Source organism: Lolium perenne, chromosome 3, assembly GCF_019359855.2.
Source record: "Lolium perenne isolate Kyuss_39 chromosome 3, Kyuss_2.0, whole genome shotgun sequence".
Classification (NCBI taxonomy): Eukaryota; Viridiplantae; Streptophyta; class Magnoliopsida; order Poales; family Poaceae; genus Lolium; species Lolium perenne.
The window spans coordinates 208,521,543-208,541,176 of record NC_067246.2 but is presented as its reverse complement, the minus strand read 5'-3'; the positions used below and the strand labels follow the sequence as shown (position 1 = coordinate 208,541,176).

Sequence of the window (19,634 nt, the reverse complement as noted above, 5' to 3'; positions counted from 1 at the left end):
CTCAGAGTCCCATATCTAATTCTGAAGATGATGGTTGAAAAATACGTCTGAAGGTCAAGAACAAACAAATGCTCCATGGATTTGGATCTGAACAGAGTACGATAGATTTTGCCGTTGCTGCTGGTGATACGAAATCCATAGATGGAACTGAATAGTGTATATTATGTGCACTAATTTAATTCTCAAGACGGTTCCTCAACAACTGAACCTGTAATTTCTGCACATTACTCAGAACATATCATAAGAAGAAGCTAACACAAGTCAAGAACAAAATCAAAGAATCTACACACATACTGGAACTACATCGATAGAAAGGTTGTACTGCACTAGCTAGGCATTGAAGACCAAATGAACTTTTTTTTGCGAAAAGACCAAATGAACTTTGTACCAGATTTCACATGAACAATCGAATGACTCAAGAATGTATACTGGATCCAAAGTACAAGAACAAATTGGTTCGAAGGAAAGCAAGAAAACTCAGATCTAGGCTTGCTGGTGCAGCACACAAGTCAAGAAGAGGAGGCCAGCTCTGCAATTGAAGCACTGCTCGAGCAGAAGTTGTAGACGCTCAGGCATGGAAAGCCGACGCCGGCGGCGTCCGCATCGAACGGTAGAGGCGCAGGATCCATATGCCATGGGGATGGGGATGCTGGATCGGAGGACGCTGGAGATATTGCACCACCGGAACTGCGGGATCTCAGGGTCTTGAGATTCAATCTGGCTGCCGTCTCCTGAGAGAGAGAAAGAGAGATGGGATAGAATGAGAGTGACAGAGCAGTTTTTTGAGATTTCAGGGGTTTATTTGCCAAACATATGAGGTGGGATGGAGGCTGTCGATCACAACCGTTGGTGCAAAATCCAACAGTTCAGGAGACCATTTTCAGATTTTCAGAACTTGTGTTGTTTGCACGTGATACGTTCCCGATCTCCTATACCTCTCAAAACCGCAACCGCCAGGTCTCCTCCACAAACAGCACGCCACGTCTACCGCTCACGCCGACCCCGCGCCAGGTTAGCCCTACCCCTACCCGTTCGCCGAGCACCGGATCCCCATCTCTTCCGCGGCCGCAACCACAACCACAATTCGCCTCCTCCCTCTCCCCCCAGGTTAAACAAATCCACCCACCCACGCAGAGCCGGAGATCGCCCGCCAGAAGAATCCAGACGAGCCAACCAAACCTCCGAGATTGTTGGCGATGCTGCGCACGGGAGGAAGCCGGCTCGCGGCCCCGGCGCTCCGGCGGCTCCTCGGCGAGAGGGCCCAGCCGGGGCTGGCGGCGGCGGCGGGGGGCGCCAGGGCGTACCACGAGCGCGTCGTCGACCACTACAACAACCCGCGCAACGTCGGCTCCTTCGACAAGGACGACCCCAACGTCGGCACCGGCCTCGTCGGCGCGCCCGCCTGCGGCGACGTCATGAAGCTGCAGATCCGGGTCGACGAGGGCACAGGGAAGATCGTCGACGCCTGCTTCAAGACCTTCGGATGCGGCTCCGCCATCGCCTCGTCATCCGTCGGTGAGCCCCCCCTGCTCCCCGTCCCGTTTCCTCACTTTTCCCCAAACCGCCCGCCGTGCATATTCGTTGCGTACGTAGAGGTGGTTAGGTTAGCTTCTGTGAATTGAATCGATGAAACAAAATCGATGGTGCGGTCGTTTAGGATAGAGAGGGGATTTTTTTAAGGATGAGCATTTATTTTGCTGCTACTTTTTTTTTGGAACCCCGACTTCTTAGTTGACGATAGATGTTTGCAAAGACGATTCTCACTCTGAAACATGACCAGATGAGATGGCTAGTGGATGCCAAAGCTGATTAGATTGCAAGAAAATAGCACCTGTGTTGCGGATGTTCATCAATGGTGATGCTATCGATTGCATAATCCCATTATATGGGTCTATCTTTGCTGCTGGGTTATTGGATTGGCCCGTGGGTTTAATTCATTTGATTAATCTTAACTGTCTGTAAGCATGCCTTCAATCTGGGTTCTGGAGCTATTCATATAAGCTGTATGATGATATGAAGTCCATGCTTGGATTGCAGTTCATCATAACAATCCTAGCTAGTCTAGGGTTGGTTTGGCTTTGTCGATACCATGTATTGTATTGATGGCGTGATCTATTTGCCTACTTGGCTTCGAACTGTTCTTGGCATGTATAGAGAATTTTATCTCTAGAAACATTATGGCTCGTAGTTTATTTTCAGATTCTGCAACCAATAGTTACTTGTCCAAATTAGGAACTAGTGTTCTCTAATGCTCAACAAACACCTTAGAAAGGTCCGTTTGCAATTGTGAGACTGCTGATTTCTTGTACTAGATCATTCTCAAAAGTGAAAAGCCTCCACATTATTTCTGATAGCTGCTAGTATGACAATTGGGTAGAGGCAGTTCTTGTTCATTTTTCTCATGTAATAGTGCTTCTATTCCCTGCAAAATGTATGGTATCTGTATTGGCAAATCTTAAGCCATCAAGTCAATTCTTGATCCTACCATTGTCCTTGCAGCTACTGAATGGGTCAAGGGAAAGCAAATGGAGGAAGTAGTGACTATCAAGAACACGTAAGCTCTCCTTGTTATTTTTCTATCTTCTTTTTGGTTAATCCCTCAGCCCCGATTTACTTGTCGCAGATTTCTCTAGGTACTCATGTATCTAGACACGTTTTAGTGTATAGATACATGCAAATCTGGACAAATATGTGACATTTAATTTGGGACAGAGGGAATGCAATATTTTAAGTGCTGTTTTTGTCTTATCTGGACACTTTTGATGTGGGCCCTTTATTTGCCATTTCATTAAAAAATGTATCTACTAGTCGGTCTGTAATGAAAGGTCCTGACACATAGTTTCCTTTGCAAAAGGTACTCCTGTATCAGAATGTGTGTCAGTATTATGATGTGTGAGTTTGCAACTTTGCGTTAGCCTATACTCTATTCACTATTGACTATCTTCTGATGAGCGTCTAGAATTATGGAAACAAAATATTTTAGAATGAACTTGCTCGATGTACATCTTCTTACTAATGTTTCGAAGTTGCTAAAATCAGCTTAATATCAATTATTTATTGGAGCCTGTTGTGTTACCTCATATTGTTTATTTGTTGTTCAGATGCTTGATATGGCTGTTAACTCTGGCATTGTTTGGCTGTTTATATTTGCAAATGAGCATGTTTACTAGTCACATCAGAGAAAGCTGTTGCTCATGGTCTTAGTTTATTGCTTTTGTTTGTTACAAGATGAATCAACCCATTTCCATGTTTTTGCTATAATTGCAATGCGGCCATTGATCACTCGGTGTCTCCAGTATGCTGTTTAATCTTATTGATCGAATCAAGTTATGTAAAACAATAACAAGCTCCAATGTTCTGTGTTTTCAGTGAGATCGCAAAGCACTTGTCACTTCCACCAGTAAAGCTCCACTGCAGTATGCTTGCTGAAGATGCAATTAAAGCTGCTGTGAAAGATTATGAAGCAAAGAAGGCGAAGCTGGGAGATGGCCCTGCAGAGAAGTCTGCTGAAGCATGAAAACACAGTTCCTGTCATGAGGGGTATTGACCATCTGCCATGCATCTGCTCCTAGTGATGATATATGCTTCTGTTATCTGATGGTGGAAAATAGTGTGTAATTTTCACAAACTCTGGTGATGTTGCATGTATCGTAAGGATTAACACGAACAGCTTGGAATAAATGTGCGGTCATGTTAGGAAGAAGTTGTGCGTGCATAGCAGCTGAAAAATTGTGCATGTATAGCAGCTGCTTGGAAGTCTTGTAGTCATACTTGCTGATGTAAGATGCAAATCTACTGTTCGATTTTTCTTTGTGATGCTGTTAGGGTTTTGTAGCTGCTTTGCAATGCTTCTGTGTTGGAACGTTCTAGTGGTGTGGCATCAGCTAGGCTATGAATTCATGTCCAACGTTGGCTAAGAACATGGTGCAGTCTGGCGAAGTCGCAGATAAGCCACGGGGACTGCAGAGCAACGGCTGAGTCCAGGAATTATTTGCAGGGGAGGCTGAAAGTTGATGACGACTCACTAATGACTACTTCTGGTAGAAAATAAGCTAATATATAAGACACAAAATTAATTAAGACAAAATATCATAAATTTTGAGGTTAAAAGCATACAAATCAAAGAATGAGAGCCAACTCAATGAGATGATACACCAATGAAAAATATGTGTGTTTTGTTGTTTGACCATCAATTGAGCAAGTGTGGATAGATTTTGACATCCATTACATTCTTCACTTCTCCTGATGTTCATAAGAAATCTTGGGAGGTCAATTCTTAGCAACAAGCTATCCGTTTCTATGAAGTTCTCAGCATAAATTTCAGCAAGCTGAATAAGTTTCTCAACATTAAACTTTGAGAAGTTGTTTGCTGGACTAAGACAGGCCATACAATCAAGTAACTCGGTGAAAACTTCATTGAATCGATGATTCATTTCAGAGAGAGTTGCATCAATGGCAACATTGAATATGCTAACTTTGTGATAGTGGAGTCGAGTCGTCGTGTTCTTGGTGGTGCGAACAGTTTGACTCAAAGCTCAAACATGATCATCAATATTTGGCACTTCAATCTCATGTGTCTCACAAAAGCTTTTGGCTTGGCTGAATAAAGAATCCAACCCATTGTCCCTCATCCCTTGCAAACTTTCTTTCACATCCAAGACCAAACGCATGGCTTCAACAATATTTTGATTATTCCTTTGCAAAGCTAGTGAGAGCTGATTTATCGTGTTTAACATGTTTATTAAGAGCAACATGATGAACACAAATTCGAAGCATTGCATCTTAATAAGCAAACCAAAAGCCCCACCTTGACATGTGTGTTCCCGAGCATCAATCACTATAATTCCTAGAACACCAACCACAGCCTTCCACATTGTGAATATGCGAAGCAAGGTTCTCAAGTGTGAGCCCCACCGAGTGTCTCCTGGTCTTGTTATGCTAGACTCTTGATGGTGTTTTGCAAGTAATGCATTTTTTCTCTTGCAAGATGAACCAACTTGAGTCACTATCAAGGGAATAATGTTTGCAGAGTGAACACTAGAGCTTGCTGCCAGTTTGTTTCTGATGGGCAATTTGTTTGCCAAGTTTTCTCTGGCCAAATACTATCTCACGGGCTGATGCGTACAGGTACAGACGCATGCCAAAGTGAGGCAAAGTGGGACTCTCCATTGTGCTATCCTTACGGATGGGTTACATCAAGGGTGCCAACAGCATGACCCGTTTACATATTTGAAAGCAAAACTACAAATTTAGAAGTACAAAGTGGAGGTAAAGTAACTTTCATTGGCTCAATAGATTGAAATAACGGGTAGGAACAAAATACTCTAGAAATATGACACATTATTTTCAGTCAACTTCCGAGGTTTAGTTCCAAACATAGATATCTGCATCTGGAGTGTCCGTGTCCTCCAACTACCCAACTTCACATGCCATGTCGAAGGTAAAAAATGATGTACTCACATTGCTCTGCACAAACATGAGATAAATCATATCAAAATGAGAATTTAGAACGTTTGTTTCTGTAATATAAGTACAATCATATAAACAAATCATCATGATAGATAAGAAATCAGGCAGTTGATAAAGGAACTGAATAGAGGTAAGATGTATGTGAACGAGTACTCTCAGAACAAGCTAACTGACTAGAGCCATCGACATGCATATAGTAATGAGGTTCCTGTCAATGTGCAAGCTCTGGATGTTGCTCTTTCCTAACAATATTGTTGGACAAATAGCGTCAAGATTTAGTGATGAGAATGTGGGAAGAATTGATCATATACAACTTCACATTCGTTAAGCTAGTACATTTAACCACACATGCCCATTTTGGGATTGGGTGATATGATAATATAAACAGAAACAAAACAGTTGGTTTATTCTACACATTGCAGAGCTGACTACAAAGGAACCAAACTCTAATATTTGCATAGATGTCAAATTCTCAATTGTTCATTTATTTGACATTACACATCGATGCACGGAAGGTGTAGAGATGCCTTGGTGGAAATCCAAAAATAATTACGTTCATTGTTTAAACAAAAACCAGGAAGATGTTTTTCAGAACAACAGTAAAATCAAGGGTAAATCAACTGATAACAATTTGTTCTGATCAGTGGCATGCTTAAAAACACAGCCCACTTCACCCTGGTAATGACTTACTCACTAGACATACTGAGCCAAGACGAGGTTGGTCTTATGGTCAGGATAGCCCAGTTGGTAGAGCAGAGGATTGAAAATCCTCGTGTCACCAGTTTCTTTTTTCTCTGTTTATTTCATTTATCCTAGACTTATGGAAATCTAGTATCAATGGACCCAGGCTCGCGCCAATCATAGGTATTCACTTCTGATCAAATTGGATTGGATGAATCGGTGCAAAAACTTAGTTTGACTCAGCTTGTGCCTACGCATTCGCTTCATTTTAGTGTTTCCATGCAAAGCAAAGCAAGACCCAGATGAGGCAGGGAAATTCTTTGTAAGACCCTGGAGAGACAATGTCATAGCATTGCTGAATAATCTAACACAATACCATGTAGCAATGTAGAACAAAGTAAAGTAACAAACAACAGTCCCAGTGGCAGTTATTGTCTGAATTGAGCTTGAGTAAGTACATTGTTATGTATGAAGTACTTTTGACTCTTCTGTTTGTAGGGAAATATTTCGGATAAACTCTAAAACTGGCTACGCAATCTCTATAAGCATGACAGTACCATATCTGAACACAATAGTGCCCATCAGGAATGTAGAGAATGCAGTATCCAATATCAATGGTACAAGACAGAGTACAAACCCAAAACATGAGCTAATTTCATATGAAAAAACAATCCACTGCAATTACAAGAGGAATACAAGAGATTTTGATGAAAATTACAAGGTGGTGAAAAAAAGGAGCCTAGTATACCTACTCTCACGCAATTGTCACCTTGGCGCCGACCCCCTCGAGCTGCTTCTTGGCCTCCTCGGCCTCCTCCTTGCTGACGGCCTCCTTGAGCTTCTTGGGGAGCCCTTCGATAAGGTCCTTGGCCTCCTTCAGAGCCAGGCTGGTGAGCGCGCGCACAATCTTGATGGTCGCGATACGCGCGCTGCTGGGCACCTCTTCGATGACGACATCGAACTCCGTCTTCTCGACCGGGGCCTCCTCTGCCACCGCAGCCGCTGGCGCCGCCACCGCGGCAGCGGGCGCGAAGGATGCGGCGGAGACGCCGAGACGTTCCTGGAGGTGGTCGACGAGGTTGCGCGCCTCCTCGAGGGTGAGCCCGGCAATGGCATCGCCGAGCTCAAGGACCTTCGGGGACTCCGTGGCGGTGGAGGCGACGGCGACGGCGCGGCGGCGGCGGTTGGCCATGGGGAGGGTCCTGGGGACCGAGGCCGAGGGGGATGGCGAGGTGGAGGGGAGCGAGAGGATGGAGAAGGCGGAGGAGAAGGTGGTGGATGCCATTGGGAGCTCTGGAGGCTTGGCTTCGGGAGTGAGCGGGAGGAGGGAGGAGGAAGCGCGAGCAATGGAGGGGATAAGATGAGGCGAGGGGATAGACAGACGGTGCCATCTATATATCATCGTCCGTGACCTGTGAGAGTGGCTAATACCTGTGCTTCTACTTAGCAATCGCAACACTGATAAGCAAAGCCAATGAGATTGTTGTTTATTTTCTCTATAACTTTCAGGGAAATTTGTCTGTAATGTTTTGGATGCCTTAGCGCAGGTATAATGGTAGAAAATGCGCCTCTTTCCTTACTAGCTCTTCACATCATCATGTATATGTCATGCAATACGATTATCTCTTGCTGCTATCCTTAGCAAATTATAAGAATTAGTTAAATTTTCGTAGATTTCTTTAGAGTTTCATTAATACAAAATCATGTGTTCCAAAAAGAGTAAACAAATGTGAAAACTAACTGACAAACCATGAGAAAACATGTGTTCCAAAAGGACTTTACAGAAAACTATCTCCGGGGGTTTCTTTGTACTTGCCGAAGCCAACAAACTTCGGACGCAGGAGAAATCTCTGTCAGCTAACCTAACCCTGGTGCGGTGCCGCCGTGAAGTGGCGCCATTCCTTCCTGAAGGGCGTCGTGGGAATCCCTTGTCCACTGTACTCTTCGTGTCGGGGAAACCCTAGGACCGATCTGGTCTGGGCAGCAACGTCGTGTCGACGATGCTTCCTTTCTCGAAGGGGCTGCTTGGCACGTGGTGCTTTGGGGTGCTTGGAGCGTGGTGGGTCATGGACGGAGGGCGCAACGGTTGCGGATCATCTTCGTTTCATCTCGCCATTACCTTCATTTCGTTTTCTTTTTGGGCATGTTGTGTCTATTGCCCCAACATTTTCCTTTGTTTCGAACTATTGTATCGGTGTGGTTGATATATTAATATAGCGGGGCGAAAGCCTGTTTCAAGAAAAGCCAGTGAACTTCAAAAAACGCCACCTACACATGCGTTGGAAAAGAGGTCGAGCCCATCGTCAACGAGACTTTGTCAGTCGACGAAAAAGTCATGTGGCACGTCGACTAGGGACATCTGTGTGCGACCATGAACCAAGATCCGCCGCATCTCATCAACAAAGTCGAGGAATAACGACAAATTTACCAACTTCGGACCAACATTCTCCCTCGAGAGCAACCACCTCGCCTTGGCCTCTAGCGCCGCTGTGGATAACGATGGACAACAATGACACGCTGAGAAACTAATCTTGCCAGATCTAACGAAAGACGAAAAGACCAAGCCGCAGCAAGCACACGATGCCATTAACTCCGAGACGTCGTCGTGAAGGTCGGTGTCGGTGTGGGACTAGAGTTGAGGCATATTTATTTGCCCAACCGACGCTCTCACCACCCTAGCAGCACACCACAATAGAAAAACTATAACCCTAAACACTACTCCCTCCGTTCTGAAATAGTCTACATTCTAGCCTCAAAATTTATTCTGAAATACTCTACATTCTAACTTTTAGTCAACAACAACACTGAAAACGAAGTGGTTTTGCTCTCATTATTGGTTGTTGTTATTTTCAATGTAACTTGGATTGGTTGTTCGCATATCTAAGTAGTACTAATAAATGCAATACTAGTTTGTCTCATTTTTTCTAGAATGTAGACTAAATAAGAACGGAGGGAGTAGACCAGAATGGAGAAACAAGGTCCCCTCCCTTCTGCCGCAAAAGGCAAGCATAGGAAGAGCGGACCAACACTAAGGCCGGTGGAGATCTGGGAAGGGAGGGGTGTCGTCGCCTCTCTCCTATCTCGTGAGACAGTTTTCGTAGAAAATTATGATCATAAGCGAAGACATATGATACAACGGAGAAAAATATCGTTTGCTTTGTTTTTCTAAGAGATCCTTCCTTAGCTAAGGAAGACAACCTTTTATTCTACTTTATTCTCTTTACGCTAACTAAGCAACAATCTAATGTGACAACTCTAAATAGTGATGACATCATCCTATTTACCTCCCAGAACAAAAAGTTTGATCATGGCTCCAAGAAACTAACTTGTTCAAATGCTCTTTAAAAAGAGGTGATAGGGTAGGGCATTTTTTGTCAATCCATTAAATTTTAGGGAAGAAAAGGAGGAGTTGTGTTTTGACTCATGTGAGCATATGCTCTTTTTATTTTTAAATGTACCTTAGACACATTTTAAGATGTCACGTGTTACACACCCATAAAATTATTTCATTTAAAAGTTGACTTATCGTGTGATATGTGTAAAAATAAAAAAATCATGCTAAAAATAGTATCGTTTTTTCGCGAAATTTAACGAACACACATATATTGTGCAGATGTATATGTAGAATTTTTTGTCAGAAATTTTTGACGCTTCAACATATGTGTTTTTTTGGTAGAGCGAGCATATGCTCATAAAATTAAAAAAAATGCGGTTCCTTTATAGAAAGGAAATTACCACTAAAGACGATTTGTTGAAGCAAAATTGGCATGGATGTACTAATGTTACTTTTTGTGTTAAGATTAAACAATACATGTCATTTTGCTAAGATTTGATGGTGCAAATAATTTCCAACATAAACCCACCAGGAAACATAACAAATTTATTTGGCAATTGGATGAATGGTGTGCACAAGATTTTTCATTAATTTGATATAGAGCCAATATTTCTCTTGAAAAAAAAGAGTATACATATGTGCTAATGGATTGTGCCAGTGACCAGCCCACTGAACTAGTGCTTCGGACCATGTTGCGTTCCCTCCCACATCTATGGAGGCTCTTATTCCCAGGTTTAACGGTATGTTAGCAGTGCCACGTACGATAAATGTTTAGGTGGAGGAGAGAGAATGTTGAAAAATAGTTTGCTTTTTCTTAATTAAGAAATAATCTTTTAGCACAATCTCTCTCAGCATAAATATAGGATATCTCATTACTATAGATAAGACAAAAAATAACCTATTGTACATCAGGTTTTGTTGTTATATCTAAATTACGTAGCGACGCTAAGATAAGACAGTCTTATCAACCATTGCACATGCCCTAAGTGGGCTCGGTAATGGTCGCGCTGATTTCAACCCGGTAACATGTAAGGATTCTCCTTTTCTCTTCTTTCTGTTTAGATTAAACAAAATTAAATTAAAAATGTTTAAATTTAAAAAATTGAAACATAATAATAGTTCAGATTAAGAATGCTCATATTTGTAAAAAATGTTGAAATTTGAATAATGTTTAATAAAAAATGTTGAAAATACAAAATATTCAAATATTTAATAAGTGGAATAAAAATTAAATCTAAAAAAGCAAACGTGAAAAAATTTCTGAATTGAAAAATATTCCAAAATTTAAAATTTTAAAAAACTGACCCGCAAAAAGTAAAACTCAGCAGAAACATAAGAAAACCCGAAAGAAATGATAAAAACAACAGGAGTAAACCCCAAAACACAGCTGAAAACCGGTCAAACCCCACCAAAAACCAAAAATAGAAAGTGCCCCCAGTTCCCGCTCATGGGCCTTGCCCAGCCGGTTTTTGCTTCTAGCGGCCCCGATCATTGGGGCCCTAACGAGCGGCAAATAAATAAGTTCCACCCGTAATGCATGGACTGCGAGATATATCATCCGCGCGAGAGGCCCGTGCCGTCCTGCGTAGTTCATCAGCAGCGCGAGCCAAGCAATTATCATCACGCACTGGCAAGCAGCCCAGCTTCACGGAAGGAGCCATGTGATGTACCAACGAACGAGCCCATGGGATGGAAACTTTTGCCCTAAAAAAAACAAAAAAGCGAGGCGGGCACCAGGTCCCGATCCCAAGATCATTGTGAGCTCGTGGCCGTGCCATGGCTCTTCTCAGTGGCGGTGCGCGAGCGGCGGTGGCGGTGTTGCCATGGCTCTTCTCAGTGTTGCGCGAGCATCTTCGCCGCACGCGCGCTGGCAATGGCAAGGCGGCCGTCGCCGGAGGCCCGAATGCTCGAACTCAACCGCTCGCACCTGCTGTCCAGATTCCGCCGGCACGTCTCGTCTCCCCATCAAATCAAACCCATAATCTAAGCTCCGTGGTCTTACGCCCTTACCGATCAGGAACGGCCAAGCTAACGTCTTTACCGATCTGCAGCAGCCAAGTATAGGTACGTAGCTTCATTTTTATATGGTCGACTTGGGAAGATTAGCTCATCTAGCTCGATCGATCGGTCCAGCGTCGCTTTCTGCTCAGAGTTCACGCGCGATGCTTCACGGATACATACACATAGGGCCCTTGGTTCGGTCTCCACCATTACAATACTGAGCTCGCGACATGACCTGTAGTCTAAACAGACAACACGCTCCACCTGCAGGTGTGGAGTCGGTGCACATACCTACGTGTTATATTCTGCCCCTGACGCTTACGTTGTTGTCTCCTCCAAGTTTAGGTTCAACAAATACCGACACCGTCAGCGAGACGTAGTATGAAACAATATAAGCTGGGGGCGTCGCTTAGTTGTGACTTGTGACGAGCTGAGCAGTCATCGTGTTTTGGTTCATATAAGTCCAGATGCACACAAAGTTTTATGGAAAAATAACATTTTATGTTGTGTATAAGAAAGGCAAAAGCGTCTCATGAATAGCTATCGTGGAGGAGAACCTACCCATGATTGCATAGTTAGGAGGGTAGTGGCATCCCAGCCCACCAGAATTTAAAAATCATAGATTTGACACTTCAGTGTTTTATTAAAAGTTGAAATATTCCTCAGTACGAGGCAACGTTATCATCGATAGCGAGGCTCCCGTGGTGATTTTGTCAATCTCAAGACCCGTCGGGTCAGTTTCTTAAACTCAGTCTCTCGGATCGAGGTGCTCATAGGGTAGGATGGGCGTGAGTGTGTTTATAGGGATGAGTGTATATACCTATTTGTGAACGTCTATGTATATATCAGTTTCTTAAACTCAATCTCTCGGATCGAGGTGCTCATAGGGTAGGATGGGCGTGAGTGTGTTTATAGAGATGAGTGTATATACCTATTTGTGAACGTCTATGTATATATTGTGTTTTGCAAGGAAAAAAACTATTGTGGAACATCGAATATTATCTTTTTTATGTAGGCCAGAAAAATGTTTTCTTTCCATGAAATTTTGTGAGAGAACATGGATATTTCTTATGAAATGTTTAGACACTAAAAATATGTTTTCTTTTGCAGTAGTTGCATCAACATCTATGAGTCAAAATGGATTTCCATTAGCTAACATATTTTGGTCCATTATGTATCGATTCCACTTGTAATCCATGTCTAATCATATTGTCTAATGATCATTCAGTTCTCTATTGGCCAGCTGGTTTTTTTCTAATTTTTGTCGCCCATGTAATCCTAATAGTTGTGTAATGACTTTCTTGAATAAGGGAATGATTCTCGTTATCCGGTTTGTTCTTTTGCCACTGATGCTGACCTATGAACTAACTGATTAATGAACTATGTATTGTACTTGTTTCTTTCAAGAGTGAATTAATGTGTACGAATTCTTACAATGATATATATTCCTATCCACTTATAAAAAGATCTTTCTTGCGTGCCCGATCTACAGTTTTTGCAATAAAAAAAGTATACTCTATTGTGTTGCTTTAGTACTAGACGATCGCCTTTATAAAATTGACAAACAAGTATATTTCTTTGCTATTTGCCCTTTCATCGACTGCGACAACCAGACACTCTCTTGATTTCCTGTCATTATCTTCTTGAGTTTAAAAATGAAAGAGCAACCAATCTCCGAGCCTGCTTGATTTGAGTATCACTCAATTGATTATATCAAAAGGGTAAATGACGGTTTCGTACGTGTCTAAGGCCATACGATCTGTAACATAAGAAGACTAAATAATCTTTGTACAGGATATTAAAATATTGTTAGTTGCTGGAAAGGGCGTTTCTGGTCTCGAGCTCATCTGAGCTCGTTTTCTGGACCGCTCATTTGCGACAAGACGTGGCCCACGTATTCAATGCAGTTCCGGTACAGATTTCGTTGACTAGCTGAACAGAAGATGGAGTCACGGTTCAGCAACACCGCCGCCGTCTCTGGCCATGCCCGCGCTCGCGTGTCTCTTGTCGCCCCTACCTCCGCCCTGCCGTGACTCCTTACCTGTCCGCGTCGGCTGCCCCTCCACCCACCCGGCGCCTCTCGCCATGCCCGAGCGCCGCCCCCGTCCCGCGTGTGTCTCGTGCCGCCCCTGCCTCCGCCTCGCTGCGGCTCCTCAACCTGTCCGTGCCGCCCGCCACTCCACCCGCCCGGTGCCTCGACCTGATCGACCTGCCGCTGCTCGACCTTGGCGACCGTGGTCACAGTCAAGCCGCCACGACGGCGTTGGTGGTCGGGGGCACCTCCTCGTGCAGCATCTCCGGCGTTCTGCAGGTCTCGATCGAGATCAGAGGGGTACGCCGCGGGCGCGACCAGCAAGGCTAGAAGAAAACTCCAGAGTACATTGGGAGTAGGAGAGGGGCAGAGGGGCAGCAGAGAAGGGGCGCTGCGGCCGGAGCGAACGGGAGGTGGTCAGCAGCGCTGGAGTAGTGGCCACCGCTGCGAGGAGAGCGCGGGGCTCGCGGGGACGGGGAAACACACGGCGTGACATACTCACATCTGGCCCACCGTAGCATACTTTAAAATGGCCTGACAGGAGCTGGGTCCCAAGACTAAATGGATGGTCCAAAAAAAGAGCTCACCTGAGCTCGCGATCAGTTCTGGTTTTTCGTTACGTACACATGTTCAAAGTTGACTTCACCATTATTGTGGATGAATCAACAACTTCACCAAGTCCTAGTTACGCTCTTGCTCGCAGCTACTAACGGGTCTCGGTTGCTTTTCGTTTCTTTAGCTACTCATATGTTTTAGTTCTCTAAGTTTAGAAGATCTTTGGACAATCGTGTTCAAAGAGTGTGCTTGGATACGGTTTCCGTGAAATGCCGGAATCCCAAGTTTTGTGACAATGCGCGTTGTTTACTTTCGGTGTTTGTTTATATGACAGCTAGACACTACGGGAGAGACGGCATGTGCCGACGGCCAGCCGATGTGCCGACGGCCAAATGTCGGGGCCGTCGGCACAGAGGCCCTGGTCGACCGGCGACGGAGCTGACCGTCGGCACAGGCCGGCCGTCGGCACATCGTCTTACACCGACGGTCACCGGCGCAAATCGGACCGTCACAAGACAGAAGGTGGCGACCGAAGGTCACCGTCGCACACCACGGCCGTCAGACATCGCGAGACAAAGGGCTCACCGTTAAGCGATACGCCGTCTGAAGCAGTGCCGACGGTAGCCACTGCGCAACGGCCGTCGGCAGGATCGAAATCTGTCCCCTTCTTTTGTGCCGACGGTCACCCACGGCACAAACTAGCTGCACAGCTATTTTTTTTTTGTTTTTCCATTTTTTTTGCACCAAAGAGATAATTATTAATCCCAATCATTTTTTTTGTTTATTTATTTCTCACTGCTATTTTGGCGAACCCCTTTGCGGGAAACCTATATATATGTATAAGGGCGGTATAGAACCCCTTCGCCGTAAATCGAACCTCGGAGGGTGAATGGCCCACACACGATACAAAATACTTAAGACCCACACACGATACAAAATACTTAAATAACTAATCTCACACACATTCCAAAGCGCTTACGTAACTAGACCCACACACGAATCGAAACAAGACAAAGAACTACACCCACACAGAGGAAGCAAAACACTTAAAGAAACTACACCCACACACATGAACCAAAACACTTAAAGAACTAGACCCACACACAAACCAAAGCATTTAAAGAACACTGGGTCGACACATGACCCGCTAGACACACGGACTCGACACACACATATTAATCAGAGAAGTCGAAATCTTCATCCTCGCTGGGGGTGTCCTCTGAAGCGGTGGTTGTGAGGTTCCACAACCACCGTTCATCATTCTCCCCCCATGTCGACGCCTCTCCTTTGGCGTACTCTGCTTCAACCTCGGCCTTCCTCTGCCGCTTTCCCGCCCTCCTCTCTCTCCTGTACGTCCGCTTCTCCTTCCGTAATGCGCGCGTTGCCTCGACGTCTCCGGGATGGTCTCTCGCGCCACCGTGCCATGAACCGCTCGTCCGCCTCGGTGGTATCAATCCGCCGCTGGCCAGCCTGTACCGCCGCGCTTCACCCCGTGAGCGAAGTAGTGGCTCGAGAGAGACTCGAGCTTCCGTCGAGAGACCCGACCTCCGGGAAGTTCATTTCGTGGCGCGGCCGGCCAAACCTCCAAGCCGCAACGTCGTATGCGCGGCAGCAGCCTCCTTCGTGTAGAAGGTGCCGAGCCACACACGCGTACCACCGGCGGTGATTTCAGCCGAAATGTCCCGCAGCCGCAGCGAACGCCGATGAAGCCCGTGTTGCTACGGCGACGAGGAGCCATCTCGGCGGCAGCTCAGCTCGAGGATTTTGTGGTTCTATTGTATGAGAGAAGTGACGAAGGTTGAAATGTTGCTGGTGTTTTTAGGGGAGAAGCCATGGCTATATATAGGCCGCCGAGGGGCTGAAACGGCGGGAAAACAGGGCGGGAGAGAATGGGCGGGAAAGGGTGGGGGGGAAAAAAAGGGCGGGAGAGAAGCAGCGGGAAAGGGTGGGCGGGAAAAAGGGCGGGAGAGAAGGAGCGGGAAAGGGTGGGCGGGAAAAAGGGCGGGAGAGAAGCGGGAAAAGGGTGGGCGGGAAAAAAGGGCGGAGAGATTCTGCATGTATAGGGGGAACTCCCTGAGGTGAACCGGAGAGAACCTTGGGATCATAGGGGATGGTACTTGTTTCCACATGTACCTATGACCTAACCAAGCTCAAACGTAGGCATACGCCCACCGGGGACCCCCGATGGGATGCAACAAAGGGGTAGACGGCGCGGTCAACGAACTAGGGTTTCGTCAAATCGAGCATCGGACCTAGGGAATGGCCCCAAAAGTTGTGTGTGTCCACATGGCATGCACAAAAGTGATTTGAGATGGTTCTATATCCAATGCTACCCTCCGGTGTGCCCGGCTTCTCGGACATGGGGTTCCTACACTTAGCGGTCTGCATGTATAGGGGAACTCCTGAGGTGAACCGGAGAGAACCTTGGGATCATAGGGGATGGTACTTGTTTCCACATGTACCTATGACCTAACCAAGCTCAAACGTAGGCATACGCCCACCGGGGACCCCGATGGGATGCGATCAAAGGGGTAGACGGCGCGGTCAATGAACTAGGGTTTCGTCGAGAAATCGAGCATCGGACCTAGGGAATGGCCCCAAAAGTTGTGTGTGTCCACATGGCATGCACAAAAGTGATTTGAGATGGTTCTATATCCAATGCTACCCTCCGGGTGTGCCCGCTTCTCGGACATGGGGTTCCTACACTTAGGCGGTCTCGCATGTATAGGGGAACTCCCTGAGGTGAACCGGAGAGAACCTTGGGATCATAGGGGATGGTACTTGTTTCCACATGTACCTATGACCTAACCAAGCTCAAACGTAGGCATACGCCCACCGGGGACCCCCGATGGGATGCGGTCAAAGGGGTAGACGGCGCGGTCAATGTAACTAGGGTTTCGTCGTAAATCGAGCATCGGACCTAGGGAATGGCCCCAAAAGTTGTGTGTGTCCACATGGCATGCACAAAAGTGATTTGAGATGGTTCTATATCCAATGCTACCCTCCGGGTGTGCCCGGCTTCTCGGACATGGGGTTCCTACACTTAGGCAGCATTCGCATGTATAGGGGGAACTCCCTGAGGTGAACCGGAGAGAACCTTGGGATCATAGGGGATGGTACTTGTTTCCACATGTACCTATGACCTAACCAAGCTCAAACGTAGGCATACGCCCACCGGGGACCCCGATGGGATGCGATCAAAGGGGTAGACGGCGCGGTCACCGTAACTAGGGTTTCGTCGTAAATCGAGCATCGGACCTAGGGAATGGCCCCAAAAGTTGTGTGTGTCCACATGGCATGCACAAAAGTGATTTGAGATGGTTCTATATCCAATGCTACCCCTCCGGTGTGCCCGGCTTCTCGGACATGGGGTTCCTACACTTAGGCAGATTCTGCATGTATAGGGGGGAACTCCCTCGGAGGTGAACCGGAGAGAACCTTGGGATCATAGGGGATGGTACTTGTTTCCGCATGTACCTATGACCTAACCAAGCTCAAACGTAGGCATACGCCCACCGGGGGACCCCCGATGGGATGCAGTCAAAGGGGTAGACGGCGCGGTCAACAGAACTAGGGTTTCGTCAGAAATCGAGCATCGGACCTAGGGAATGGCCCCAAAAGTTGTGTGTGTCCACATGGCATGCACAAAAGTGATTTGAGATGGTTCTATATCCAATGCTACCCCCTCCGGGTGTGCCCGGCTTCTCGGACATGGGGTTCCTACACTTAGGCAGATTCTGCATGTATAGGGGGGAACTCCCTCGGAGGTGAACCGGAGAGAACCTTGGGATCATAGGGGATGGTACTTGTTTCCGCATGTACCTATGACCTAACCAAGCTCAAACGTAGGCATACGCCCACCGGGGGACCCCCGATGCTTCGAGGGTATCTCCCCGATCATGTCTGGCGAGTGCTTGCGGAGGTGAGCCATTTTTTCCGCACGGTCTGTGCTAAGCAGATATGTACCGAGGTGATTGAGAAGCTGCAGGAGCAAGTGCCGGACATGCTATGCAAGTTAGAGATGATATTCCCCCCAGGCTTCTTCACTCCGATGTTACATCTCATCGTGCATCTCGCCAACGAGGCACTCTTGGGGGGACCGGTGCAGTATCGTTGGCAGTTTTGTATTGAGAGGGAGTTCAAATATATTCGGTACAAATGTGGAAACAAAAATAAGATTGAAGCATGCATAGCTGAGGCAACTCTCCTCCATGAGATGGCAGACGCCACGACAATGTACTATGCCAATGATGTGCCCACTAAGCATAACCCGGTCGCTCGGTACAATTCCGATGAGCCCAACCGTGACCCAAAGCTCTTGCTCTTCAAATATCCCGGTGGCAAGGCCGGTGCCTCAAAAGTGGAGAACATTTCGCCAGAAGAGAAGGATTGCATAATGCTTTACGTGCTTATGAACATGGAGGAAGTGGTCGATTTCATGAGGTAAAATGATGAACCAATTACTTTGCAACCAGTAACTTGGTTTTGGTCTAATACGTATTTTCTCCTTTCAGCGAATTCCATGATGAAATGTGGTCAGGAAGAAATGGTCCCACTCCCACGCAGTGGTACACTCTTCTGAAAGAGGGTGCCCCGCCCTTAAATAAAAGCTTCGTGAACTGGTTCCATGAAAAAGTAATTTCTCAAATGTTCCTCTTACTTTGCAATCCGTGACTTGTCTTATTACACGTAACTAATGCACAAAATAATCTGAACTGAACTTGTAGGGAGCTAATCCCAACGTTGAGATGACAGATGAGTTGAGATGCGTTTCCCAGGGTTTTAACCGTAGAGTCCATACGCATGAGAAGTATGATGTAAATGGGTATCGCTTCCATACGGAGTTTCACCAGAAGAACCGGCCTAATGCAAAAACAATAAATACTGGGGTCTACACCCGCGGAGCCGATGATCTTGATTACTATGGAAGGTTACAAAAGGTATACGAGTTGACGTTCAACAACGCAAACATAGAACTCAAGCTCTTTGTGTTCAAATGCCACTGGTTTGACCCACACGGTGGAATGAGAAGCACCCCTTCCATTGGTTTAGTTGAAGTTAGGCCTACAACCACCTACAGCGGATCCGACGTCTATGTTGTGGCTCACCAAACCAAGCAAGTTTATTATTTGTCCTACCCATGTCAGAATGAGGAACTCATGGGCTGGGAAGTCGTGTTCCGGTATCGCCACATGGTAAGCTACCCATCCCCTCCGAGGACGATTACAACAACATTGACCGGTAACATATGAGGGAATTTTCTATCAAGAGGAAGAGCGGTTCGGGGCTCTTCAAATAGACATAGGTCTTCGGGATCTCCACAACGATGTACAAATGCGTGGTGAGACCGTGAGTGGACCCGAAGGACATAGCTATGCTCACCAAGCGCCATGCGAGCAAAGACAACATTGTCGAGACTCAACCGAACCCAATGCCGACCATGAATACTCATATGATACTGATTTTGATAGTGAGGCTGAGAACCCAATGCCTAGAGATGAGAGTGGTGATGAATGGTGAGGGTCTTTTATGCTTAGTACCTACATTATCATTATGCTTAAT

The 19,634-nt window shown here is 46.0% G+C and overlaps 2 protein-coding genes across 3 annotated transcripts; one reads left to right on the top strand and one right to left on the bottom strand.

Annotated features, from left to right (window-relative positions):
- The first annotated feature begins 1,120 nt into the window (after window positions 1–1,120).
- On the top strand, window positions 1,121–3,811 carry LOC127343203 (iron-sulfur cluster assembly protein 1). Its single transcript, XM_051369321.1, has 3 exons — window positions 1,121–1,515; window positions 2,500–2,554; window positions 3,370–3,811. Exons 1-3 carry the CDS (start codon window positions 1,197–1,199, stop codon window positions 3,515–3,517), a joined length of 522 nt encoding a protein of 173 aa, XP_051225281.1. The 5' UTR covers window positions 1,121–1,196; the 3' UTR covers window positions 3,518–3,811.
- A 1,335-nt stretch (window positions 3,812–5,146) lies between these two features.
- On the bottom strand, window positions 5,147–7,527 carry LOC127343202 (large ribosomal subunit protein bL12cz). 2 transcript variants are annotated; one of them, XM_051369320.2, is made up of 2 exons: window positions 6,903–7,527; window positions 5,147–5,466 (listed from the first exon to the last, which is right to left on the bottom strand). In XM_051369320.2, exon 1 carries the CDS (start codon window positions 7,433–7,435, stop codon window positions 6,905–6,907), a length of 531 nt encoding a protein of 176 aa, XP_051225280.1. In that variant the 5' UTR covers window positions 7,436–7,527; the 3' UTR covers window positions 5,147–5,466; window positions 6,903–6,904. The 2 variants fall into 2 exon arrangements, with proteins under 2 accessions (XP_051225280.1, XP_051225279.1); XM_051369319.2 differs by having other exon boundaries at window positions 6,899–7,526.
- Window positions 7,528–19,634: the final 12,107 nt, after the last annotated feature.

Bases quoted from the DNA above. Each gene is read 5' to 3' on its own strand.
- LOC127343203 (XM_051369321.1), top strand. From the start codon at position 1,197: ATGCTGCGCACGGGAGGAAGCCGGCTCGCGGCCCCGGCGCTCCGGCGG. The intron at 1,516-2,499 runs GTGAGCCCCCCC...TTGTCCTTGCAG, and splicing joins CATCGCCTCGTCATCCGTCG to CTACTGAATGGGTCAAGGGA. The intron at 2,555-3,369 runs GTAAGCTCTCCT...CTGTGTTTTCAG, and splicing joins GTAGTGACTATCAAGAACAC to TGAGATCGCAAAGCACTTGT.
- LOC127343202 (XM_051369320.2), bottom strand. From the start codon at position 7,435: ATGGCATCCACCACCTTCTCCTCCGCCTTCTCCATCCTCTCGCTCCCC.